The 26,306-nt window shown below is 57.0% G+C and overlaps 1 protein-coding gene across 1 annotated transcript; it reads right to left on the bottom strand.

Annotated features, from left to right (window-relative positions):
- Positions 1 to 785: 785 nt before the first annotated feature.
- On the bottom strand, positions 786 to 9,400 carry LOC122913714 (peroxisome proliferator-activated receptor gamma coactivator-related protein 1-like). The gene is made up of 4 exons (XM_044260355.1): positions 9,365 to 9,400; positions 8,989 to 9,306; positions 8,624 to 8,838; positions 786 to 882 (listed from the first exon to the last, which is right to left on the bottom strand). Exons 1-4 carry the CDS (start codon positions 9,398 to 9,400, stop codon positions 786 to 788), a joined length of 666 nt encoding a protein of 221 aa, XP_044116290.1.
- Positions 9,401 to 26,306: the final 16,906 nt, after the last annotated feature.

Raw genomic sequence — 26,306 nt, 5'->3', positions numbered from 1 at the left:
GTCCTGGGTCTTTCCAAGGAACCCGGCTATGCTTGGGGTAAAACTCGGACTCTTTCAGCAACTTCCCTATAGCTTCCTCCGAGCCCCAGGGGCTCCCGCAGGTTCCTCTCCTGCACAGATGCCACCGACTCGCTTCCGCTTGAAGAGTCTCAGCCTCCAGGAAACCTCCACCCCACCCCCGCACAGGATGGCCCGCCACGGCCGCCAGCCCCAGCCCCCCTCCAGACGGTGGAGCTCCATTCCGCACTTGACCCTCAGAGCCTGACGCCATGGGGGCAGAGGGCAGAAACCCATAAATGTCAGATTTAGATCATGAAGGAGATGAAGGCAGGAGAGATGGAGCAGACTCACGGACGTGGCTGGGAAAGGATGCTCCGGGGGTTACAGAGAGGAAGGGAGGGACGGAGATTTCTGCTTATCAGCTGTTTATTTGGAAGACTGGGATCAGGTTTTGACATACAGGGAGCCAGAGGGTCATTCCAGCTCCTGAGAGGAGGGGCCGCTCTCATGGTCCCAGGAGTCCTAGCTGCCTCGAGGGCCTCTGTTGGCCAGTTTGGGTCTTCAGTTGGGTGAGGGGGAGAGAGGGTCCTGGAGGGAGAGGAGCCAAGTGGAGGCCCTGTCACTGAGAAGGGGGTCCCAGGGTCCTGTCCATCCTGAGAACATGTTGCCCAAGCTGGGGTGCAGATGGTGAAGTCAGGGCGTGAAGTCAAAGAGCCCCAGAGCAGTGGGCTGGGGGTGGGGGCCCCCGCGTCAGCACGGGCCACTTGACATTGCTGTCCAGACCCTCAGATCTTGCACTGGCAGCAGCAGGGGCCACAGCAGCAGGACTGGGAGCAGCCGCAGGAGCCACAGCCCCCCTTGAAGCCTCCACAGGAGCCACAGCTGTAGCAGGAACAGGCTGGCACTCAGCAGCACACGGGCTTGCAGCAGCAGACGGGCACACAGCAGCCCATGGTTCTGGTGGGTTGAGGGTGGAGCAGGGCAGAGGAGCAGGTGCGGAGGACAGGGGCTCGGGTGTGGGGCCTCCTGGGCCAGGCCCGTTTATACACCTGCCGGCGGTCTCCGGGCACCTGCTCCCCATGGCCGGGCCTGTCAGTGCCGTGACCACCTGTGTTCTCCGCCTTCCCAGGCGACGTGCTGAGGATGGGTTTTCAGAAGGTCCCTTCCCCCAACAAACGCCTCCCACTGGCCCACCATGTCTCCGCATGATTAGTGGCACACGCACGATCCGTTGCTGCTCCTAGAGCACAAGCTGGCCGTGCCAGGAAAGAGACTCAAAACACAAGGGGAAATGTTAAAAGAACCAGTAATCTCATCACACAATGGTAACATTTTGGTTAATTTGCCCCAATTTACCTTTCCCCTTAGATAGCTCCATTTCATTTTAAATCTTAAAATTTTCTACGTAAACCTGGTTTTCGTATTTTTGCCAAACTTTCATCCATGTCATGAAAGAGGCGTAACTGAGGAGGGGACTTCCTAGCTCTGGCCCGTCTGCAAACACGGGCGAGCAGGGCGGACTGTGCCTTTCGGCTTGCGCGGGCCCCGGACGGCGCCCGGTGCCGGCTGCTACGGGGCGGCCGAGACGCCGAGTGTGTCGGTGTGACCTTCTCTCGTCTCGTGGCTGTCACAGTCGGAAAGGGCACCGCATTTTTGGCTTTACTTTCTTTTCAGTGAGGGTGATTTTTTTTTTTTAACTTTCTTACAAATTATGTTTTTTGGTTTTTTTTTTTTTTGCATTCTCTGTTGCTTTGAGACGTAATTTACACACAGAGGAGATGAGTTTCCTCGAACAACACGCTCTGCTTTCCACGGCCGCTCACGTGGGAGCTCGGACGGGACGTATGTATTTCGTTGGGTATTCGGTTAGCTATTGCAGAGAAAGCGTGAGAATGCGGCAGACAGAAGGAGAGGGAGAAGGAAGCGGGCTCAGGCCCAGGACCCTGAGATCATGACCGGAACCGAAGCCGGGAGCCCCAGGTGGGGACACGCAAGGACCCCACCATGTTTTCATGGTCTGGTGCCGTTTGTCTGTCTTCCTGGCAGAAATATCTCTTCGTGACTTCTGCCCCTTTCTTGACTGGGTTTCTTCGGGGGGTGGAGGCTGAGTTTAACAAGCTCTTTATAGGTCCTGGGCACCGGCCCTTTCTCTGCTAAGACCTTTGCAGATGTCTTCTGCGTTCTGTGGGCTGCCTTTTCGCTTTGTTGACCGTTTCCTCTGCTGGGCAGAAGTTTCTTATCTTGATGAAGTCCCCATAGTTCATTTTTGCTTTTGTTTCCCTGCCCTGGGAGACGTGTTGTTGCGGATGGAACTAGAGGGCATTACGCTCAGGGAAACGGGTCGGTCCGAGAAAGACAAAGACCGCGTGATCTCACTCCTGTGGAATGTGAGAAACAAAACAGATGAACATGGGGAAGGAAGGAAAAATAAAATAAGGAGAAAACAAAGAGGAAAACAAGCCATAAGAGACCCTTAACTCTAGGAAACACACTGAGCGCTGCTGGGGGGGGGGGCTGGGTGACGGGCACGAAGGAGGCACGTGATGTCACGAACACTGCGGCTTAACCCCGACGGGTGAACCCCTGAGCTCGACTCCTGAAACCAGTGACATGCTACATGGTAACTACATCGAATTTAAATAAAGAATCGAAAATACATTAAGAATCTGAAAAAGGAAGCCCGGGCAGAGGCGGGCGAGCAGGGGCCGGGCGCCGGGGAGCCCGGCAGACGGCACACGGGAAGCAGGGCCCGCAGCCCCCCGGGATGGCTCGGAGCAGGAGAGCGGACACCAGGGAAGGCGTGGGAAGCCCCCGGTGCGCGTGGGAGCCCGGAGACAGGGCCCGGAGGAAGCGGAGGCCCCTGAAACGTGGTGCAGGCCTCGCTCAGTGGAGCTGAACTAGGCTAAAAATACAGGCGGCCTTCCGCAGCCTGAACGAGGGATGGTTGGGGCGCCCGGGCGGCTCGGTCGACGGATCAGACTCTTGATTTCGTCTCGGGTCACCATCTCGGGGTCGTGAGATCGAGCCCCTCGGGTCTGCTTGGGATTCTATCTCTCCTTCCCCCCTCCCCACGCTCTCTTTCTATAAGGTAAATAAATAAATCTTTAAAAAAAAAAAAAGGAGTGACACGTTCTGGGAAAAACGAAGCCAGAACACCACCGACTAAGACATATGATTATCAAGTTACAGAATTCCAAAGATTAGCCCCGAAAATGTTGCCAAAACAGCAGATTCCCAGCCCTCTGTGGCGTGGGGTGAGGTGGGTGCGGACGTCTGGCTGGTCCCAGACGTCCCGTGGACCGTCCCAAGCCCAAACACACTGGAGCGCTGTCTCCAAACACCTGATAAAAGCAAAGCTTTCCCCTGGGACGTGTGTGTCTCCACAGAGCCCCACCCTGGCGACAGAGGACAGGCCGGCAGCCCCAAACATGCCCGAGCCCACAGCACCCCCGGGCGCCCTGATCCAACAGAACTGGAGGCCATCGGCCTGGGACCGGCTCCGGGGGAGGAAGGGATGAGCCCGGGCGGCCTGGAGCGCTGGCACAGGGCGGCCTCAGCAGAGGCCTGACATGTAATCCGTGGGTGTGGGTTACGGACGCCAGGACCTTTCTTCCCTGTTCTGACTCCCCCTCTATCTTCCCAGTGAGCACGGGGATTAGAGTCGGCTGGGATCACAAGCTCCTTTGAACATCGTTTCTGGTTTGTTCGCAGCTGGTCGCTGCCACGCTGCCTCTCGGACGGGGTGGGGGGCTGAAGCCCCTCTTGATTTCCCCACGTCCCTTCCTTCCTCTGAAACAGAACCCACTCACGCGGGGGGGGTCCCTCCTGAAATACACGGAGGGTCGTGTTCATGTTCTTATTTTCAAACCGGCCTGGAGGCCGGCGGCAGACGGACGCGGCCCCTCCTGCTGAGCCCTGCATTTTTTTAATTAAGCCGCGCTTCTTTACATCAGTCCAGCCGGCGATTTCTCTGATACGCAGTTTGCTCGCGTAAGCACATGCCTCGTTCTGTTTATTCTCCCCGTTTTGGACACCATCCGTGCTTGCAGCCGGCCTGTCCACGAACCGGCCCCTGTGAGCAGGGCTCACGGCTCCTCCGTGCCCCGGGCTCCGGTGAGCCCCGAGGGGTGCCTGGGTCTGGTCACCTGGACGGAGGCTCCGTGCCGGGACCCATCTCTGAGGTCTGCGGGGGGGCTCAAGCCAGCACCACGAAGCAAGCGTTCAGAGGGTCTCCCGACACGGAGGGGATGCCACGGGATCCCCTGTGATTGCTGTCCCGGATTCGCGACGCTCTCCATCAGGGCCCAAACGCCCGCCATCCCCCCTTCTCCTGGCCCGCCCCAACGCTGCCCTGCCCTGATTTATCGCCCAGGTGATGGGTGGGCTCTCCCTTCCTCGTGATCCGTGAGACCTGATTCTCCCACGTAATTCAAGAGTTAGGAACAATTCTCCCGTGACCTTCCGGGGCTGTTAGAATCGCACTTCGATTAGTTTGGGGACACTCTTCTTTCCATTGCCACGTTGCTGTCGGGGGGGGGGGTTACGCGAGGGCTGGGGGTGTCCCAGGTGCCAGCACTTTTGTTCTTGCGGAAACGTCCCTCTCATTTCCCACCTCATGGCGGGAGTTCTGAGACTTTTGTGACTTGAGCGACAAGAGCAGTTGCTCCGGGAGCTTTGAGCAGGAGGACTTCTGCGACCTGGCTCAGCTCTCTTATCCTGATTTTCTCCATCTCCATTCTGGCTGCTTTTCTCTGGAGATGGACGTGTCACATGCCAACTGTCCGCTTTTCTTTCCCCACAGTCACGACGGACCACATCTTCATCTCACACGTAAAGGTAAAAGGACGTGTCTGAACTTTCTCCAGTAACCGTCAGGGGTGCTGTGGGGACTGGACAGACAGACTTGGCCGAGTTTTTAAGGAAGATTCTTCTGTCTCTCCACCTCTGGGCAGAAAAGTCGTATGTTGTTCATGGACCCTTTTCTTCACACCTGCTGAGATGATTGTGTGAATTCTTTTCTCCTTTGAGCCTCGAGGTAGGCCTGAGCGTGAATCACCTTAGCCTTCTTAGAATAAGCCCTCCTTGACTATGACTGGCTGCTTTCAAGGACCGACCTGATCGTTCCTGTTTACAAACTGTGCAGTTCCATTCATACTGAAGCGGATCGACGATTTTCCTCTGTCTTACTGTGCTTTGCCTGATTCTTTTTTTTTTTTAAAGATTTTATTTATTTTATTTGACAGACAGAGATCACAAGTAGGCAGAGAGAGAGGGAGGAGGAAGCAGGCTCCCCGCCGAGCAGAGAGCCCGATGCGGGGCTTGATCCCAGGGCCCTGGGATCATGACCCGGGCTGAAGGCAGAGGCTTCACCCACTGAGCCCCCCAGGCGCCCCTGCCTGATTCTGAAATGAAAGTGGTAACAGCGGCATGAGAGGGTGTGCTCAGCTGCCCTTCCAGCTCACCCCAGCATTTGCAGGGGGGCTGTGGGACCTCATCGGTAAAGTCATCTGCGTCTGGGGCTTTCCAGGACTCAGGATTTCTGGTGAAAATTTCACTGACTTTCAGGGTTATTGGTCTGTTCAAGCTTTCAAGGTCTTTTCGGGTGAATTTTACTATTTCATTTTATTTTGGAAAGGTATTCATTTTTTCTAGATTTCAAATTTCCAGCAGATTTTCTCCCCAGATTCCTTTCTTGTGAGATCTGCTACATGTCCATGATTTAACTTTGCTCAGGTTGTGTCTTGTTCGTGTGTGTCTTGCTTCCTCTCCCGTGGCCCGGTTCTCAGACAGTTGTTTCCTCCGTTTTTCCAAAGATGCAGCATCCCCTGTTGCTTCACCGTTATTTTTCCTCTGCTTCTTTCTTACTATTTTAATTTCATCCTGTGCTTTTTCTCGCACCTTTATTTGAATGCTTGCCCTGTTTCCATTCTTTTCTCTTAAGCTCTAAATTTTCCTGGGTGGTCCTGGCTCAGGATCTCTCCTGAGGTTCTCAGCAAGGCATCGGTGGTGGCTGCGTCATCTGAAGGCTTGAGTGGGGTTGGAAGAGCCATTTCCAAGATGGCGCCCCACGTGGCTATGGGCCTCGGTTCTTCACCACGCGGGCCTCTCTGTCGGCTGTGACATGGCATCTGGCTTCCCCCAGCAGGGGTAGTGAAAGGGACCACACTGCCTTTTATGACCTCTCCTCCGATTCACACACCGTCAGTTCATTCCAAGGGAATCACTACGTTGTTGGTATTCTCATCTGAAGCCCTGTCCACGGTCTTCAGGTGACCTTTCCTTGGTCACATAAATCACTTAGCCGTTCACCACCTGACACCATATCACCCTGTCTCCTTTGCTTTCCTCTTACTTTGGGAGAGGTAAGAAAACCCACACAACCAATCCTTCAAGCTTCATGGGAAGCCCACAGGAACTATCAAGGTTCACTTAGAGCCTCCTGTTCTAGTGGGTTCCCAACCGGATCTACAGACCACAGGTGGACATCAGGTCCTATAGGAATTCTTACAAATTTTACACACAATTCTATGTTTATGTGCATATGTATCGACTTGTCTAAGGAGACTCTCATTTGAATTTTAAAGAGGAGTATATGAACCACAAGTACTTAAGAATGGGTCTACAAGTGTGGTCCCCAACATGGATCACAGAAAAGCATCTTAAAACCTATTTGTGCTTCAGCTTCGAAAATGTGAAAAAGTTAGCTAACATGCAATATACGACTGGATAGATCATATGCATATTACAGAAATTCACCTATTTCAGGGATGCATGCTATTAAATAAAAGCTGTTTATTGGGGCATCTGGGTGATTCAGTGGTTAAGCCTCTGCTTTTGCCTCAGGTAGTGATCCCAGGGTCCTGGGATCAAGACCCACGTCAGGCTACCTGCTCAGCAGGAAGCCTGCTTCTCCCTCTCCCACTCCCCCTGCTTGTGTTCCCTCTCTCAATCTCTCTCTCTCTCTGCCAAATAATTTTTTAAAAAAATTTTTAAGTTGTTCATTGAGGAGTTTCCCATGACAAAGGGCAGAGCCCACTGTTGTGTTGGTAGTTCAGTGGGACATTTTGGGAACCTCTCCTAATGCGTGTGCCCAACTGGGTGCAGACACCCCGGGTCTTAGAAGTCCAGAAGGGGACCCCAGCTCATTATCTGGGTCCTATCCTGATCCTCAGTCCTATTCTGATTCTGGGTCTTGTTCTAATTACTGAGTCCTAACCCGGTCCTAACTTTTGTCCTGATCCTGACTCCTGTCCCCATCTTGAGTCCTACACTGATCCTGGGTCCTGTACTGACCCTGAGTACTGCTCTTTTTTTTTTTTTCAAAAAGATTTAATTATTTATCTATTTGAGAGAGAGAGAGAGAGACAGAGAGAGAGAATGAGCAGAGGAGGAGCAGAGCTAAGCAGGGATCCCAACATGGGGCTTGATGTCAGGACCCTGAGATCATATCTGAGCTAAAACCAAGAGTTAGACCTTAACCAACTGGGCCACTCAGGCACTGCTGAGTAGTGTTCTGATTCTGAGTCTTATCTTGATTCTGGGTCCCATCCTGACCCTAAGTCCTTTCCTGATTCTCAATCCAATCCTGGCCCTGGGTCCTTTCCTGATCCCGAGTTCTATCCTAGTCCTGTGTCCTGTGCTGACCCTGAGTCCCAGCCTGATTCTGAATTCTGTCCTGATCCTGACTCTTTTCCTAGTCCTGGGTCCTGTCCTGACCTTCAGTCCTGTTCTTCCCAGAGGCGACAGGCAGGACGGGACTGACCGTTCTAGAGTATTTCCCTGGACTCCATCCCCTGTGCCTTCTGTGGACACTCCCTGGGCTTTCACGGTCAGGGCAGCACCAGGGGCGACATCAGGAACGTAATGAGACGGTGCAGGGGATTGAACCATGTCCTCCTGGAACTTCAGAATACGCCCTTATTGGGACATCAGGTCTTTGCAGGCGGAGCCAAGCTGAGGTTGTCCCGGACAAGGTGACAACCTAACTGAAGCCCGGTGTCCTCGTGAGAGCAAAGAGGAGAGGTGAGGTGCAGACACACGGGGAGAAAGGCCACGTGAAGAGGGGTCAGGCTCCAGCACGATGCAGGGCGCGTCAAGGATGCCGGCAGCCCCAGGAGCCGGAAGAGGCAGCAACGATCCTCCCCCAGAGCCTCGGGGAGCCCACGACCCTGCTGACTCCGCCGAGGACCAGCAGCCTCCAGACTGCGGGAGCAGAAACGTCTGCTGTCAAGCCCTCCACCTGTGGCCGCTGCTCTGGAGCCCCAGGAGACCAATACAGTCGCTGAGATGAGCCCGGCCCCCAAGCCAAGAGCCCTGCTCCCATCACCTTCCGCGGACACACGGAAGGTGTGTGTCCCGTCTGCCAGGGAGCACACGAGGGGAAACGGCGGACTGGAGGAAAAGTGCAAAACTACGACAGCACTGAGGTTATTTTCAGATTAAAAACAAACAAACAAATACGATTTCCCTGGGGAGTGGCACAACAGGGACCAGGAAGTGACCGTGTGTCCAGCATCTCACCTGACCCTGGGCAGGTGTATAAAGGGCTCCCGGCCCAGGAGGCTCCACACCTGAGCACTGTCCTCCGCACCTGCTCCTCTGACTTGCTCCACCCTCAACCCACCAGAACCATGGGCTGCTGTGGCTGTTCCGGGGGCTGTGGCTCCGGCTGTGGGGGCTGTGGCTCCGGCTGTGGGGGCTGCGGCTCCGGCTGTGGGGGCTGCAGCTCCGGCTGTGGGGGCTGTGGCTCCGGCTGCTGTGTGCCCGTCTGCTGCTGCAAGCCCGTGTGCTGCTGTGTGCCAGCCTGTTCCTGCTCCAGCTGTGGCTCCTGTGGGGGCTGCAAGGGGGGCTGTGGCTCCTGTGGGGGCTGCAAGGGGGGCTGTGGCTCCTGTGGGGGCTGCAAGGGGGGCTGTGGCTCCTGTGGGGGTTGCAAGGGGGGTTGTGGCTCTTGTGGGGGTTGCAAGGGGGGTTGTGGCTCTTGTGGGGGCTCCAAGGGGGGCTGTGGCTCTTGTGGGGGTTGCAAGGGGGGTTGTGGCTCTTGTGGGGGCTCCAAGGGGGGCTGTGGCTCCTGTGGCTGCTCCCAGTCCAGCTGCTGCAAACCCTGTTGCTGCTCTTCAGGCTGTGGGTCATCCTGCTGCCAGTCCAGCTGCTGTGTCCCCTGCTGCTCCCAGTCCAGCTGCTGCAAACCCTGCTGCTCCCAGTCCAGCTGCTGTGTCCCCTGCTGCTCCCAGTCCAGCTGCTGCAAACCCTGCTGCTCCCAGTCCAGCTGCTGTGTCCCCATCTGCTGCCAGTGCAAGATCTGAGGTTCTGTTAAGGACCTCAGGTGACCCCTGCTGATCCAGTTTTCCCAAGCTGTGACCTGTACTTTATTGCTAAGTTTCAAATCACACCCCAGGGCCATCGCCCTCTAGAAAGAAGACAAATTTGGTTGACGGTTCCTTGGGAGAAGCCATTTTAATGTTCATTTTCTGCCGACTTTCCCATCACCTTCCGGAAGCATCTCCCTCCTCCCCAGACCCCATCCTGGTTGGCCCACCGAGAGGCATGTGCTCCAGGTGATGTCCTGTCTCCACTTTAGGAGGCTGTTAGTGTTGGTGTTCCACTGGGAACAAGGTTGTGGTTAAAGAAACACTTGGAGCTGCTCTGCATGTTAAACACTGCTTTATCTTAAATCGCATGTTTCCAATTAATAAAAATATGTTCACGGATTGAAACCCATGGCTTGTGCCTTCCTGTCATTGGTCCTGACGACCATGAAGGTCGCTGCTGTTCTCATTCTCTTCTATTCCATGCTTGGGGGGCTTGATGGATTTGTGGGTGGCGGTGTTAGTGCCCCACCCCTGGGGTACAGCTGGCAATCACCCCGGCCTCCCCTCTCCCCTGTGGTCTCTCTTCTACCCTCGGGACCCTCTCCAGCCATTGATGTGATAGGAAGAGGACAGTCCCCAAGGCCTGGGTGATAGAGGCCTAACAGTGTGGGACAGTCCCAGAGCTTCAGACTGTCCCCTCCCTGCTTCCAGGGCTCTGCCGCCTTCCTCCTTCTCCTGCCGCCACAGGCACAGCTGAATCCCTCGGTCCTAGTCAAGTGGCTGCGGCCTGGGGACCAGACATTGCCATCCTCATTCCACATTGGAGGACCGTGGTAAGACCAGCCTCTCGCCGCAGGAAACTCACACACTGGCTTAAGGAAGGGAGTTCACCTTCTGTATCCGTGTCCCGGCCCTTAACCTATCTGTTCCAATCTGCATAAAACATAAGGGATTGTCAAGAAAAAGAAAAACAGTGGCTGTTTCCCAGACTGAGGACCTTGGGAAATCATACTGTGAGGCCTCCCTTGTTATTTTGAGGCCTCCAACCACATTCTTTCAAAATTCTTAAAAGGCAGTATTAATAGAGATGAGTTATTTCAAGTCATTTGAAAACACGGTAATCTCCCGGTGTGATATGCCCTCACCATAGAAAAACACAAAAACAGAAATCTTAAGCCGTTTCCAGTAAACATTTTGTTGGTGGGTAACACCGATATTATTACCCGGAGACAGCTCTGACCGTCTCAGTGAAGAGCAAATATATAATTAGGTCAGGACCAGAAATGTGAGTGTGGGTGCGGGACTGATGAAGTTGAGTAAAAACCCTGTAGTGCTAAATGTGAATTTAAAATGTCAGTGTGAAGTTATGATGTATATTATCTTTAAAAAACTGGTTTCCTATTCCACCGAAAGACCTAGAAAAATGGCCAGCCTGGTAGCTGTGAGCACTCCTTGTGCCAAACCTGTTGTTGTTAAATACCACTCCTCGTATCTAAGTGGGACCCGGGTTCTCCGCAAAAATGGGATTGGAAATGAGTAAAGTGAATATAGAACACCTCAGTACTCCAGAAAGCAAAGCGATAACAAAGACTTCTCAGGTCATGTTGGAAGAAGCAGGGCATTAAATTCAAAGAGGTCCCCAGGAGGTAAGTTTGGGGTAATGTTTACACCAACGTTTAAATGGACTGAAACAGAGGCACCTGGTGACTTAGCCAGTTAGGTGTCCATCTCTCAGCTCAGCTCAGCTCATGATCTCAGCAACACGAGATGGAGTCCTGAGTTGGACCATGTGCTGAGCAAGGAGTCTGTTTGGGGGTCTCCTTCTCCATCCCCCCTGCCCTGTGCCTGCGCGCTCTCTCTCTCTCTCTAAAATAAATAAATAAATTTTTTAAAAAATGGACTGATACACATCAAGTATGCTTAAATCTATAAGCACATAGTGATGCACAGATAATAATACAAACAATATACAAAATGCATCGTATCACAGCTATAAGGCGTTTTATGTAAGCCTCATGGTAACCACACACAAAAAACATTATGGTGGATATACAAAAGACAGACAGGTTCAAAGTATATCATTACAGAATATTACCAAATCCCAAAGGAAGACAGCAAGAAAAAAAACAAAGGAACTACAAAACAGTCTGGAAATAATTGACAAGATGACAACAACTATAGTAAGTTCTTATCTATCAATAATTCCTTTAAATATAAATGGATTAAACTCTTCAAAAGATGTGGAGTGGATGGTTTTAAAGGAAAAAGGAAGTCCCAAGTCCATGCTGCCTACAAGGGACTTGCTTCAGCTTCAAGGTCACACCAAGGGTGAAAGTAAGGGATGGAGAAAGATCCCCTGCAGATGGGAAATAAAAGCCAGTGGGGGCAGCTGTACTTCCACCAGGGAAAATAGACTCAAGGCAAAATGGTAACAAGAGACAAGGAAGGGCATTATTAATGACAAAGAGGATGTAACAATTATGAGTATTTACCCACCCAGCATCAGAGCACCTAAATATAGCAAATACCAACAGATCCGAAAGTAGTAATAGACACAATAATAGTAGGGAACTTCAGTGCCCCCTTTCATCAACAAACAGATCGCTCATACAGAGAATCAGTGAGGAGACATTGGGTTTGAACTATATTTTAAAGCAAATGGACCAAACAGACATGTACAGGGCACCAAACACACATTGTTCTCAAGTGACATGGGGCGGTCTTCAGAATAGATCATTTGTTAGGTTACAAAACAAATCCTGAACTTAGGAGGATTGAAACTGTATCGCGTGTTCTCTCTGACAGTAATGTCAGGAAACCAGAGAACAGTAATAGGAAGAAAATGGAAACATTCACACAGAAGAGGAAAGTAAGCAACATACCCCTGAACCACCAATGAGTCCAAGAAAAAATCAAAAGGGGCATCAAAAAATATCTTGAAACAAAAGAAAATGGAAGTACATCGTACCAAAACATACAGGTTGCAGCAAAGGAGGTAAGTTGCCACCATTTCAATGTTTGTGTCCTCTCAGAATTCATATTAAAACCTTAACTCCTTCTCCCAATGTCCTCCATGTTATTCCTTATGCTCCACAAGTAAGTGAGACCATAAGATAATTAACTCTCTCTGCTTGACTTATTCCACTCAGCCTAATCTCCTCCAGTTGGGGGAAATCAGGGGGGAGACAAACCATGTGAGACTGTGGACTCTGAGAAACAAACTGAGGGTTTTGGAGGGGTGGGGGGTAGGTGGGTTGGATGAGCCTGGTGGTGGGTGTTGGGGGGCACGGATCGCATGACGCACTGGGTGTGGGGCATAAACAATGAATCTCAGAACACTGAAAAATTTAAAAAAAAAATGATGGTGCTAAGAGGTGGGACTTTGGGGAGATGCTCAGGTTATCAGAGTGGAGCCCTCCTGAATGGGATTAGTGTTCTTATAAGAGACCCTGCAGAGCTCCCCAGCCCCTTGTACCCCATGAGGACACAGGGAAAGGCATCACCTATGAACCAAGAGGTGGGCCCTCGGCAGCCACCATATTGAGTCTGCCAGCACCATGACCTTGGGCTCCCCAGCCCCACCATATAAGAAATAAATTCTGTAGTTCATGAGTCTCACAGTCTGTGATATTTTGCTGTAGTAGCCCAACGGACTAAGGCAGGGGGTTATGTGACAAACACCTAGCTGAAGAAACAAGAAAGATGTCAACTAGACAACTACTCTTACATCTTAGGGAACTGGGGCCAAAAAGACAAACTAAGCTCCAGGCTGGCAGAATGGAGGAAATGACGCAGCTTAGGGGTGGAGGAAGGGAAAGAGGCTATAGAAGAATAATCGAAAAGATCAGTGAGGATGAAGGAGGTTTTTGAAAAGATAAAAAAGAGAGTTGATAAAACTTGGGCTAGATTGACTTAGACTCAAATAAAACCTGAAACGAAGCAGGGGACGTGACAACAGACCCCACAGAAGCACGACGGATGGTAAGAGATTACCACGGACAATCATTCACCGGCAGAACAGATACTTTTGACGTGTGTTTTTTTAACGCCACCAACAAATCCTTCATCGCTCAGCGCTCACGGACTGGGTGTCCCACAGTGAACGTGAACCTCTTCCGACAAGACGCACCTGGTGTTGGCAGGCGAAGTGATCTCACAGGCGAAGGGCACAGTCCCGCAGGAACAACGCCGGCCCCGCGGCTGCTGGTGTCGCAAGCCCAGGTGTCACCTGTGCTTCTGACTGACCAGTGAGACGTCCAAGATCCCAACACCCCTCCTCGGGCTTGACGGATTTGCTGGAGCCACCACAGAACTCACAGAAACGCGTCGCCCACTAGACGAATGCTTGCTGAGCGAAGCGTAAACTCAGGTGCAGGGGGTAGAAGCGATGCGGGGAGCAAGGTGTGGGGACAGGGTGTGGGGCTTCCGCGCCGGCGAGCGCATCACCGTCCCCCAAATGTCCCCGTGTTCGCCAGCATGGGACCTCATCAAGTCTTGGTATTCAAGAGTCTTTATTGAACCTGACCTCTAAGGCACCCCCTCCCCTTCCCAGGGGTAGGGGATGAGGCTAAAAGCTCCAAGACCGAGGGCCCCCAGTCTGAGTCCCCTCAGGAGCACATACTCAGGTGTGTTCTTTTGCAGACTCCTAAGAAGTGACAGGAGATGTTCTTATCACTTGGGAAATTTTAAGGTTTTTAGGAGCTTCTTGCCAGAAGCTGGAGACAAAAGATTGTATATATTTCTTACCCTACAACAATAACCTAGAAGAAAGGGATGAATTCCTAGAAATGTACAACCAACCAAGACTGAATCATCAAGAAATAGGAAATCTGGGGGCTCCTTGGTGGCTCAGTGAGTTGAATGTCTGACTTTCAATTTCAGCTCAAGTCATGATCTCAAGGTTGTGAGATCAAGCCCCGTGTCGTGGTCCACGTTGCGCTTGGAGTCTGCTTGAGATTTTCTCTCTCCTTCTGCCCTTCTCCCCACCCCCACTCATGCCCACTCTCGTCTCTCAAAAAAAGTAAGGAAGGGAGAGAGGGAGGGAGGGAGGGAGGAAGAAGGAGACAATCTGAGCAGACCAAGAAGACTAAATCGAAAACTTTCCAGCAAAGAAAAGTCCAGTCCAGACTGGTTTCGCAGAAAACAGAAGCAAAATAAATAAGCGGGACCACATCAAACTAAGAAGTTTCTGCACAGCAAAATACAGAAACAGAAAAACCATCAAAAGAGTCCTCATGCAACCTACAGGACGGGAGAAACATGTGTAAACCTTGTATCTGATAAGGGGTTAATATCCAAAACATTTAAGGAACTCGTATAACTCAATAGCAGAAAAACAAATAACTGTATTAAAAAATGGGCAAAGGGCCCAAAGAGACATTTTTCCAAAGAAAACATATAAGGGCCAACAAGTACATGAAAAAGTGCTTACGTCCCTTATCACCAGGGAAATGCAAACCAAAACCACGAGGAAATACCACCTCAGCCCGGTCACAATGGCCGGTATCAAACAGGCAAGAAACGGCAGGTGTGGGGGAGGCTGTGGAGAAAGGGGAGCCCTCCTGCTCTGGGGGCGGCCACGCTGGAAAACAGTCCGGAGGGTCCTCAGGAGGTTAAAAATAGAGCTGACCCAGGACGTGGTAATCCCACTTCTGGGTATTTGTCCAAAGGCAGTGAACTCGCTAGCTTGGAGAGAAGCCTCGGCCCCGTCCAGGGCGGGGAAGGTGCGGAGTGCCAAGTGTCTGCCCGCGGACGGGGCGGAAAGAAGGTGCTCGTGCTCACGGTGGACCACGACACGCTGCCTACAAAGAAGGGGATCCTGCCGTTTGTGACAACGTGGATGGAGCTGGAGGGCGTCAGGCTCCGCGGAGGGGGCAGACCCAGAAGGACGACCACTGCCGAATCCCACTCACGGAGCTCACAGCCGTCAGCCCCACGGCGGCGGCCGTCCGGGGCCGGCGGAAGGGGAGGGGACGTCGGTCGAGGGGTCCCCACCTCCCGCCGCAGGACCGCCCGCTCCCAGGATGGCACACACGCCGCGGGCCTGTCGTTGGCAACACCGGGTTGAGCGCCCGAGCGAGCAGCCCTGCGGGTTCTCCCTGCAGGAGCGGGGGCGGCGGGCGGCGGGCGCTGGAGGCCACCGGGACGCGTGTGCGAACCTCGACACCGCAGGGGACGGGCTGGTGTGCACCTGCCAGCCACCCTTCCGTCAGGCTGGGAACAGCATGCAGGGCCCTCGGCTGCCTTTGGAGGACGTCGGGAGTGTTGCCCTGCGCGAGAGGAAGTACGGGACAGAACCCTGTTTCCTCCCGCGGCTGCTGCCCGCGCTCCTCCGTTCGGGGGCCCATCCCGGGGCGCCAACGCCGCTCGGGTCAGAGCCCCCCGTCGTGTAACCCAGGGCAGAAGAGGGCTGTGGGGGGCAGTAGTGAATCATTGCCGGGGAGACTGGGAGAAGGCTCAGGCTCTCATCGCACCCCGGATAAGACGAGGCTGGAGATCATTAGCCAAAGGCCTGACGGGGCTGCCGCATGGAACACTGAATTCAGGCTATTTACGGGCCCCTTGTTCCTCCTTTCCTGGGGACAGGGTCAGATGGCAGGTGGCAAGCGGCCCCCTGGGTCCCCCCACCCCCCCCCCCGGCCGCCGGACATGGCCATGTGACTCGCACGAGCCCGTGAGCAGAAACTGCGGCGCCGGTTCCCACGGACGCCTTTCCTTCCTCCCGACGGCCCCGCTCCCAGCGCCCAGGCCGCCCCAGCCGCGTCCCGGGGGAGGAAGGGCAGTGAGCCGGGAGCGGGGCCCGAAACAGGCACTGAACCGTGGGCAGCTCGCTCAGAGGCATAATTGGCTGACCCGTCCTGCTTGACCCAGAAAGGTAATAAAATGAAAGCAGAGCCGTGGCCTTGGTTCAGTGGCCAGGCCGGGAGTGGAAAGGAAATGGTTTTCAGAGGCCGGAGTGACGGCTGAGAGGGGGTTGGTATCGCCGTCCCGGGTCATGTGTCTCTGGGGGGGGCTCGGGACGCCCGCTGCTGCCCCTGCTCCGGGCGGTCCCAGGGGCCACACTCCGCAGAGCCCCGTGAGGAGGAGGCGAGCTGGAGGGACCGGCGGGCGCGGCAGCCGGAAGGGAAGGGATGGAGTCGGCCCAGACACGCGAGGAACCGCAGAAGTGTCCCCCGAGCGGCCGCCAGTACCCCGCGGGAGGTGCTGAGCAGCGAAGGGCGCTCAAAGGTCAAACGAACACGAGGCCGCCGGCCGGGAACCCGCGGTTGTCCCCAAGTCACGAGCTGATACGCAGAGTCCCTGTCGGCGGGAGCCCGTTTCCAAAGAGCATGGCTGGACACCCGGCCCGCAGGAAGGGCCCCGCACGCCCCGAGCCGGCGGTGACCGTGGTGCCGGTCAGATGCCACCCGGGCTTCCAAAGCAGAATGCACGGCCTCCACCCCAGTCCGTCCTGGCGTCGCCCCGGGTCCCAGCACGGCTCCTCCGCCACTCGGGAATGTCCTCGGCAGCCAGCCCACTGGCTCAGCGTCCAGCCCACTGCCCAGCCAGACGCCAGGTCGGGGGGAGCCAGCCCTCCTTACCCCAGCGCCCCAGACCTGCGTCCCCAGGAGCCCGGAAGGGCCATCATGCCTTGAAAATAGTCACAAACAAGGGCGCCTGGGTGGCTCAGTTGGTGAAGCACCTGCCCTGGGCTCAGGTCATGGTCCCAGGGTGCTGGGATCGAGCCCTGCGCCGAGCTCCCTGCCCGGCGGGGAGCCTGCTTCCCCCTCGGCCTCTGCTACGCCCTCCACTCGTGTTCTCGCTGACTCTCCCTCAGTCTCTCAAATAAACAAAATCTTAAAAAGAAAGAAAGAAGGAAAATAGTCACAGACACACGGACGCATCTAACATCGCTTCCCGTCAGCACAGCTCGCCCGACAGAGCGTGTTACTCCCTGCCTGCCCTGCCCCATCCCCAAGCGTCCTGTCCCTGCCGTGACCTGTCCCCATGCATCTCATCCCTGCGGGTCCTGTCCCCCATGTGTTGTGCCCCTGCCATGACCTGTCCCCGCACATCCCGTCCCCAAGCCTCCTGTCCCTGTACATCCGCCCTCATCTGTGAATTAATCGGTGCTGACCATTCGGGGCGGTGTGATGACAAGGCATCCTGTCCTCTCTACGTGATGCTTTTATTTACAAAAATGAGCAACAACTGACTTTTAAGGGGGGGTAAAAACACCAGCGCCCAGGCTCGGGGGCATAGAGGGCCCCCTGGGAAAGTCAAGGATAGTGACCCCCCAGCCTAATGGCCAGACCTCGGGACTCAGCAGCGAGCCCCTCAGGTCACGAGAGCCCGCAGTGGCCTGTCCCCTCTGCCACTAGAACCTCTCAGGGCCGCGAGTCCCGCCACTTGGTGCCTCCAGCGAGCTCACTGGGAGCGTCCTGAGTACGGCGCCCTCTGACCAGGGCCCTTGCCGGCCCCCTCCCCACCCCTGCCTGCTCTCGGCCCCCACGACCCTCCTTCTCCAAACTGCTTAGGCTGCTGGAACCTGGATGGCCGTTGAGCATTAGCTAGAGGACACAGACGCATCAGTACCCGGGGGTCCTCCCTGAGGGAAGGGGGTCTCAGAGCCCTTCCCCTCCTGCCAGGTCACGGTTTAAGTGCCCTGCCGGTTGCCGGGACCCTCCCTTTCATGGATGTTCAGTTTGGATCTTCTAAATAAATAGAGTCTGTACCTCCCAAAGGTTTACTCTGTGAGCCCTTATTTCAGCTTCTACAGGGTTAAATAAATGTGTAACTTTCACCTGATTCCGCCGCCCCGCTTTTGGGACCAACACCGCTGCCCCCACCGCGCTCCCGACGGTGCGGGTTTGCAGAGCATCACAGGCCATGGCTCAGAGGCTCCCTGTCCCCAGTCCTGGAGGCCAGAGCCTGAGGGCCAGGCACGGGCACAGCCGGGACCCCCTGGGGCCTCTCTCCTCGTGTGTGGACGGCCGCCCTCTCCCTGGGCCATGGGTCATCCCTCCCTGCATAGCTCGTCTCTGCGACCCAATTTCCGTTTCCATAAGGACCCCAGTCCTGTTGGAACAGGGGTCCCCACAGGGGGCGGCGTCCCCCTAGCTAGTTCTGTCTGCCCCAGCCCGGTTGCCCCAGAAGGCCCATCTCTGAGGCCCCGGGCTCCGGACGCGGACGCGAGCACGGGCTCCCAGGAGCTCGCACACGCCGGGGGCTCGTGGAGCAAGGCGGGCAGATGCCGGAGGGCAGGCTGCACGGCCGGAGCCCCCGCCCCAGGAACCCGGCCCCGCTCGGCTCCGCAGCCGCTCCGAGGGCCTCATGACCCTCACGACAGGCATGCGGGCCGCGGGGCCTCATGACCACGACGGGAGCCCGTCCACTCGGCAATGCGGCAACGCCTCAACGTTCCGACCACAGTCCTCCCGCCAGAAGCCTGTAGAAGCACTGGGTCCCCAAATGTCATTCTGAAAGGTCACCGAGAGCCTCAAAAAGCGAAGATTCCTCAGAGCCAAGCACGGACCCGGGGAGATTTGAGCCCACGGAAGAAGGTGAACCAGGGCCACTGGCCTCCGCGCAGCCTGGGGACGGGCAACGGCTCGCTGGGACCTGCCTTGGTCAGGGAGGAAGCCGGGGGGCGCCGCCCCACAGCCGCCATCCTCAGCTGCGGGATTCCGTGTCAGGGCAGCCCGCGTTGGGATGTTCCAGGGCAGAAGACACGGGCGCCCTCAGCCCGCAAGGAAAGTCACCCTTAAGCAAATGTCAGTGATCCCCACAGATGACGGTCCGGGAGCCAAAACTCACAAATCAACACACACACACACACACACACACACACACACACGGACCTCGCAGGGTAGGGCAGAGCCAGCAACAGCTACAGACAGAAGAATCCGTCAGGCCAAGGCCCCGGGCCCTGGGACTGTCAGACACGGCACAAAACAAGTCCTTTAGAAATAACTAAAGAGGGGCGCCTGGGGGGTTCAGTGGGTTAAAGCCTCTGCCTTTGGCTCATGTCATGATCTCAGGGTCCTGGGATTGAGCCCCGCATTGGGTTCCCTGCTCGGGGGGGGAGCCTGTCTCCTCCTCTCTCTCTGTGCCTGCCTCTCTGCCTACTTGTGATCTCTCTCTGTCAAACAAATAAATAAATTCTTTTTTTTTTTTTAAAGGAAAAAGAAATAACTAAAGAAAGAAAACTCCTTTGGAAACAGGAGCGGGGGGTGTTGAACAAAAATGCTGTGGAGCACAGGGGAGCAGCCGACATGAAATTCTACGAAGGAAAAGCAAATTAATTGAATTTTAAATTCCAGCTGGGTCTGGCTGGGCCAGATGCAAGGAGGGCCCAGGCGCGGGCGTGTAAACAGCGGTGCGTTATCTGCCGTTCCGCACGGGAACACGGGCGCGGGGGGATGTGTGAGGGAGGAAGCCTGACACACAGACCGCCAGGCCTCCGGAGGGGCTGACGTTCAAAGAGATAACGTGGGAGAATTTTCCAGAATTTACGAGAAATGCTAATACCGAGCTTTGTGGGTCGCAAACAGGATCTAGAGAAACACGCACTCAGCACAGTAAAGCCGCAGAGAATCCGCGCTTCCGAGCAGCCCTGACGGGACATCTGCTTTGTGCCTGGCACTGTCGTGACGCAGGGCTGGATGAAAGCAACAAAAACTCCCGTCCTGGGGGGCTGCATTCTGGGGGGCGGGGGGGACCGTCGAAAAGCGACGCGGATCGTTCGGTTACAGACATGTGTTCCGAGGGAGGAAACCGGGCAGGAGTGGGAAGAACTCCCCGAGGGAAGGTGGCCCACGGTAAAGGGTGGGTCTCCTTGGGCAGGCGTCCGGCGGCAAAGACGTGAGCCACACGGTTACCCAGAGCAGGGGGTGCTTTCTGGGCCAGCCCGCGCAAAGGCCCTGAGGCAGAAGCCTGCCGAGAGCGAGCGTTTGGGGGAATCAGCAGATCCGTTCCCAAGGTGGGCGCCTTCAGCACGTCTCCGATACCGTAGGCTCCACCGCCAGGGAGGTCGGCGAGTTTGTAGAAAGTCTGAAGCGCCCAGTTAACAGGCTACAGACGCTGGGTGTGCACAGACCCCACGTTCGGCTGTTGGAACGGGCATTTCTGAGCCGGGACAGGCACGATAAGGCTAATCTCAGCACAGCTGGAGGGAATGTTCTCCAACCCCTCACTGACTTTTGAAAATCAACATCAAAAAGATAACTGGAAAAGCCCCACATTTCTGGAAACTTAAAAACATACCTCCCCATAATGCATAGATTAAAGAAATAATTCCAGCAATTAGACAACATTTTGAAAAGATTTTGCATCAAAACCAGGGAGACAGGCCTGAAGCAGCACAGACCCGAAGAGAATTTATGGCCTGCCTGTTTACATGAGAACACAGGCAAGGGGCCTTCTCACAGGATGTAGAAAGTGCAAGAGGAGGTCACCCGGAAAGCAGCGGTGGGAACAAGCGTCCCCCCCGGGCCCTGCCGGGGCCCTGCCGAGACCCTGCCGCCATCCCCACCCCGGCCGGTGGCGTCCCCTGACCCCCGCTCTCCTGCCCCCCCCCGCAGCCTGGCGGGGTCCTCCTGACCCCGGCACCCCCTCCCCGAGCCACCCACCCTCGGCGGCCGACTCGGAGGCCCGGGAGGTCACTGCGCTCTGGGACCTCCAGAGGGCAGAGGCCCAGCCTCTCCCACGGGCGCCTGAGCCCACGGCGCTCGGCCTGAGGCTGGGAGGGTCCCGGCTGGACTGCAGGGCCCTGTGAGAGAATGTGCTGTCCAGCCGCAGCCCCGTCCCTCACTCTGCAGCTGCAGAGAGCTGGGCGTCCTGCCCCCACTCCGTGGCCCTTGTCACCTGCCCCTCCTGTGTCCTGACGCGGACACTTCCCACCTGGGGCTCCCCTGTGATGGGGAGGGGCCCGGCTCTGCAGCTGCTGCCCAGCAGCCCCAGCCCGTTCCTGGGACTCGGCAGAGGACTTCTTGGGGATGTGGCCTAGAAGTCAGGGTCTTACCAAAAAGCGGGACCCAGAGCCCTTCCCGGCTGCTGCTGATGCGACTTTCTGGGAAGCAGGAGGGAGGGAAACGCACCCCAAGAGGAGGGATGTTCGAAGTGCTGTTACATCAGAACTGTGTCCCCCAAAGCCATAAGCTGGAGTCCTACAGCCTGGACCTCCGAGTGGGATCGCAGCCCCAGATGAGGCCTTTACAGAGGGGCTCGAGGGAACACGGGGTCCCTGGGCCCTGGTCCCGTGTGACTGGGATCCTTACGGGAAGAGGGGATCAGGACACAGACACACAGCAAGGGACGACCCCGTGGGGACCCAAGGGGAGCACAGCCGTCCACACACGAGGAGAGGGGCCTCGGGGGACACACCCTGCCCACTCCTGCATCCCAGGCGTCAGCCTCCAGGACCGGGGACAGGGAGCGTCTGCTGTGTGGGCCCCATCCGTGGTGTGTGCTGTGGTCACCCCAGTGACTAACACAAGTGACACCGGGTGCTACAGGCAGAGAGCCATGAAGGGCTCAGCTTCTCGCGAAGGCGACTGGGTCTCGGGGATGGCAAGTGGGTGTCCCCTGCAATCATCGCGAGAGACGAATCTGCGTTGCCAAGTGGACGGCGCTGGGCAAGGGGGGACTGAGAGAGAGGACAGACAGGGCCAGAGCCAGAGATAGAGAGACAGAGACAAAGAGACACAGAGACAGAGAGAGACAGAGACACAGAGACACAGAGAGACAGAGAGACACAGACAGAGAGGGAGAAACAGAAAGGTAGCTCCTGCGTGGGGCCTGGGGGCTGCAGGGCCCGTAAGCCTCTGGCATGATTCGACCCTTTAAATACAAGAACTTTCTCCACTTTATTGCCCTCATACCCGGGAGCTGGTACCTCGCGGCTACCTTCGCCGTGTCCCCCCAGCAGCCAGCAGGCGGCTCGCGGCGGCCGCGGCTTTGTCTCTGCTCTGAGGTTCCGCACGGGAATGCTGCGGTCTCCGGCCTGTGTCGCTCGGCCTAACAGCCCCAAGGGCCGTCCACACGGCTGCCAGCGGCAAGCGTTCAGCGATAAAACGCTGGAGATGAACATCCACACGGGTGTCCAGTCCCCGGGGCGACACGGGGACCGTCAGCCTCCCCTCTACAGCGAGCGGCCCAGCCGTCCGGACGCAGCCCACGGTCCCAGCGGGCACCAGGCATGCAGGAGGGCAGGCCCGTGGCCCCCACAAGAAATCCGAGGCACCCAACTCTGCTTCTGGCTCCCGACGACCAGGGCCACGTCCGTAAGGGGCAGCTGCCCTCAGTGAGGGCTGGTCCCAGGGGACACCCTGGCCAGGCAGCTGCCTCCAGTCCCTCTGGGCACAGCGGAGCCTGCCCCAACCCCTGGGTCCCCGCAAGCTGCTGCCATGGGGCAGCCTGTCCGGACCTGCTTGCACAGGGTCGCGCTCACGCAGGTAACAGCCACGCCAGACCCCGGCCCACATCCATGCCCGTCCGAGGCCACTCAGTGAAGGGCTTTCCACTGAGCCCTGTCCTCACCGCGGCTCTGGCCCTGCGGCCCCTGCTGGATCCGGTTACACCGTCCGCCCCCAGCTGCCGGGACCACGTCCGACGTTCTCACACCTGCCAGAAAATTCATGTTCACCCTGGCCCCCACCTTCCCACACCCCTGCCCAGCCCACCGTCCTGTGAGGGTCCCACGACCTTGTCCGGCCCTGCAGGCCTGGACTGAAGCCCAAAGCCGAAAGGTTGGAGACTCCCTGCTTTTCCCACAACATGTGAGCTTCCTGGCTATCAGGGCAAAGAGGGAAACACTCTGGCTACAAATCGTTCATGGCCTCAGAGAGAGACCAGACCAGACCCGCCACTGATGGCAAGAAAATCCTCCCGACCTCGGGGCCGTCAGGGGGGCAGGTCTCATTCGTGCACTCACAACACCGTGGCCCCGTGGCTGGTCCCCCCACCCCGGAGGCCACGTGGACACGGGCGGTTACAGGATGGCCCGCAGACCAGACTCTCTGGCCCTGAAGTCCGGCTCCTCCGCAGGCCAGCTCTGGGTCATCTGGGAAGTGGGGTGCACGCCGCCTCCACCTCCAGGGCTGTGGGGTTCAGCGCAGTTAGCAAGGGCCAGGGCTGGGTCTGCGCTGCCCCCCCATGACTGCCCGCTGGGTGTCGGGTGGTCTCTGGAGGCGGCTGCCCCCAGGCCCAGCACAAGCCCACCTCGTGCCCCGGCCTGGCTGCCAGGAGGCCGCACGACGGTGCAAGGATGCCACCTCCCGGCCAGCCGGGTCTATAGCAGCGCTTCCGGACCGATCCCCGGGCAGAGGGCGGAGGGCGGAGGGAAGCTCCGCCTCCCAAGTCTCCCGCAGAGGACGCCAATGGCTCCTCTGGGCCCAGAGTCGGTGCCTCCCAAGGGGGCCGGGTGTGGGGGGGCGGCGGGCAGGTTGGGGGAGGTTGCAGGGGACTGTGGGCTGCGTCCCTGGGTGATGGGAGCCTGTCCATGCTCCAGTGGATGCTTTGGAGCAATTAACTGCAAATTCATGTCTGTGCCAACATGAACTTCAAAGGCCTGGGCAGGGGCGGCGGGGGTGGGCGGCAGAGCAGCAGAGGGGGAAGGAATGCTTGGGCTTCCGGGCCCTGACCCCTCCTGGCCCTGCAGCTCTAGCTACAAACCCTTGAGAAGCCCGTCTGCCTGGATCCCAACCCCTGCCAAGGTGTGGAGCAGGTCGGGGCAGGGCACACGTCCAGCGCCCGCTCAGCCCATCTTAGCTGGGTTGTGGAAAGATGCTCCTGCTCTCTCCTCCTGTCCAGCTCTCCTGCTCCCCAGGGCCCAAGTCACTCTGCTCAGGATCCCCTGACAGTCCCTGATGGCCTGCGGCCCGCTCAGGACTGTGACTGCGGGAACAGGCGTGATGGGAGCCACGTGGGCCTCCGGCGGAGTCTCCAGGGCCCTGGTCCACCTCCCCCACGACACGCACACCTGGACCAAGTCAGGGCAAGACGCGGTACTTGGGGTACTCGGGAGTAAACGTGCAGAACAACGCGGGGAAACCACAGGCGTTTTTAGATCCTGGGAAGACAAACAAAATCTCCCTGGAAGAGGGGCACAAACGGACCAGGACGTGACCGTGTGTCCAGCAGCTCAGCTGACCCTGGCCGGTCTAAAAAGGCCCCGCACCTGAGCACTGTCCTCCGCACCTGCTCCTCTGCCCTGCTCCACCTCAACCCACCAGAACCATGGGCTGCTGTGGCTGTTCCGGGGGCTGTGGCTCCGGCTGTGGGGGCTGCGGCTGCTCCCAGTCCACCTGCTGTGTCCCCACCTCCTGCCAGGGCAAGATCCGATATAACGGCCACAGGCCTCAGGTGGTCCGCGAACGGGCGGCACCCCAGGCAATGACCTGCTCAGGCCTAGACCCATGGAGCCCCGTTCTTTGCGTCTGGAGTAGGACAGTCTGCATCTTTTGAACCAGAAACAGAGTCCCCCACTTGTACTCTTGACGTCCCCCCAGAAATCTGCTCCCTGTGCACCTCTGCTTTTGCCCCCCCCACCATGGGAACCTGAGGATGGGTTGTTCCCCCTCTGCCTGTCGCCACTGCCACACCAGTAGCTGGGACGAGACCACCCTGGCCCTCCATGCCCCACGGAGGAGGGCCGCATCCAGCCTACAGGCCGGGGGGCAGTGGGCGCAGGTGCACCCCAGACCTGAGCGCCTCTCTCCCGTGAGATCCCACCTTGCCCAGCACTCAGGAGCCGCCCGCTCTGCTCGTTAGCTTTGCTACTGGTGATCTGCTACAGTCCGGCCGCACCCTGTGTCCCTCTACATAGATGCCCCGCCCCTCCCAGTCCCTCTTCTCTCTGTGGCTCTTCTCTCTCGCCCCTGGGGGGCACAGGGCAGCCTTCCAAGAGCTGCCTCAGCGCCTTCAGCCTCCTGCTGCCTTTACCATGGCCCAAACCCTTCTCCAGGCATCGGCGTGCCCCCAGTATGCGTGGCGTCGAGGGACCTCTTACCAAAAGGATCTGGACCCACGTGGGTGTTTCTCCTGGTCTTAAAGGAGGCCTGGGGGGCCCTGAGCAGCAGCGACCCTTGTGAGAAGCATCTGGTCTGCCCGGCCAAGGTCAGGGTCCACCTGCCCTATCCTCCTGACCCAACCACCTGAGAGAAAAGGGGGCAGATGTACTGTGTGGACAAACGCTCAGTCTCAGCAAACCCTGTATCATCTCACGGTCCAGAGAGCCCTGCTGTAGCACAGCACAGCCACGTCACCGGCTGACCCGGCCGTGGGCCACGTGCCCGGGTTTGTTTGGTCAAGCAGGGTCTATCAGTGCTGGGAAGGGATTCTGTTGCGTGACCAGCCCTCGAATCACTGGACTTTGAGTAAAACCTTCCATAATGCGGGTGGGCCACAGCCGATCAGGTGAAGGCTCTAAGAGTAAAGACGGAGGTTTCCTGCGAAGGAAGGAGTCCCCTTAGGATGGGACGTGGAGAGCCTGCCTGGGCTGCACGCCTGCTGCCCGCCCTTCACACCGTGGACTCTCCAGTCCTCACAATCACATGAGTCGTTTCCTTAACATAACCCTGTTTACACAGACACCACCCGGTGGTGTTTCTCTGGGTACCGGTGCCGCCCCCACCGCAGAGGCAGACAGCGGCCCTGCCGTGCTCCGGGTTGTAAGTGCTGGTGGCCTGCCACCCTGTGGCGGGGGATGGTAAGAGCACCTGGAAGCTCGCCAAAACCCAAGCGACTCGAGGCGACACCGGAGACCCTTCGTGTGGCCCCAGAAATTGCCAGGGGGCTGCCCTACCGGTCGGGAGCTTCCGTTCGCAGAAGGGAAGGTCTCAGGATAGCAAGCTTGTGTCTCATAATTTCTCCCGAGGCCAGCAGGACCTGAGCGCCGCGACCACAAGGGTGAAGGGTGGTCCTCGGGGGGCCCACGGCACCTCCCCCTGACCGTTCCCGAGGGTCCCAAAGCCCTTTTGTTTCTGCGGGTCCGTGTGTGACGGGATAGCGGGCGTTGGC

Source organism: Neovison vison, chromosome 7 (assembly GCF_020171115.1).
Source record: "Neovison vison isolate M4711 chromosome 7, ASM_NN_V1, whole genome shotgun sequence".
Lineage (NCBI taxonomy): Eukaryota > Metazoa > Chordata > Mammalia > Carnivora > Mustelidae > Neogale > Neogale vison.
Note: the sequence above shows the minus strand (reverse complement) of the source record. Positions and strands in the feature narration are given on the sequence as shown.

Excerpts from the sequence above, each read along its gene's own strand:
- LOC122913714 (XM_044260355.1), bottom strand. The coding sequence starts at position 9,400 with ATGGCCCTGGGGTGTGATTTGAAACTTAGCAATAAA. Across the intron at positions 9,307-9,364 it reads ATTTGAAACTTAGCAATAAA|AACCTCAGATCTTGCACTGG; the intron begins GTACAGGTCACA and ends GGTCCTTAACAG. Across the intron at positions 883-8,623 it reads CACAGCAGCCCATGGTTCTG|CTGTGGCTCCTGTGGAGGCT; the intron begins GTGGGTTGAGGG and ends TTCCTGCTACAG.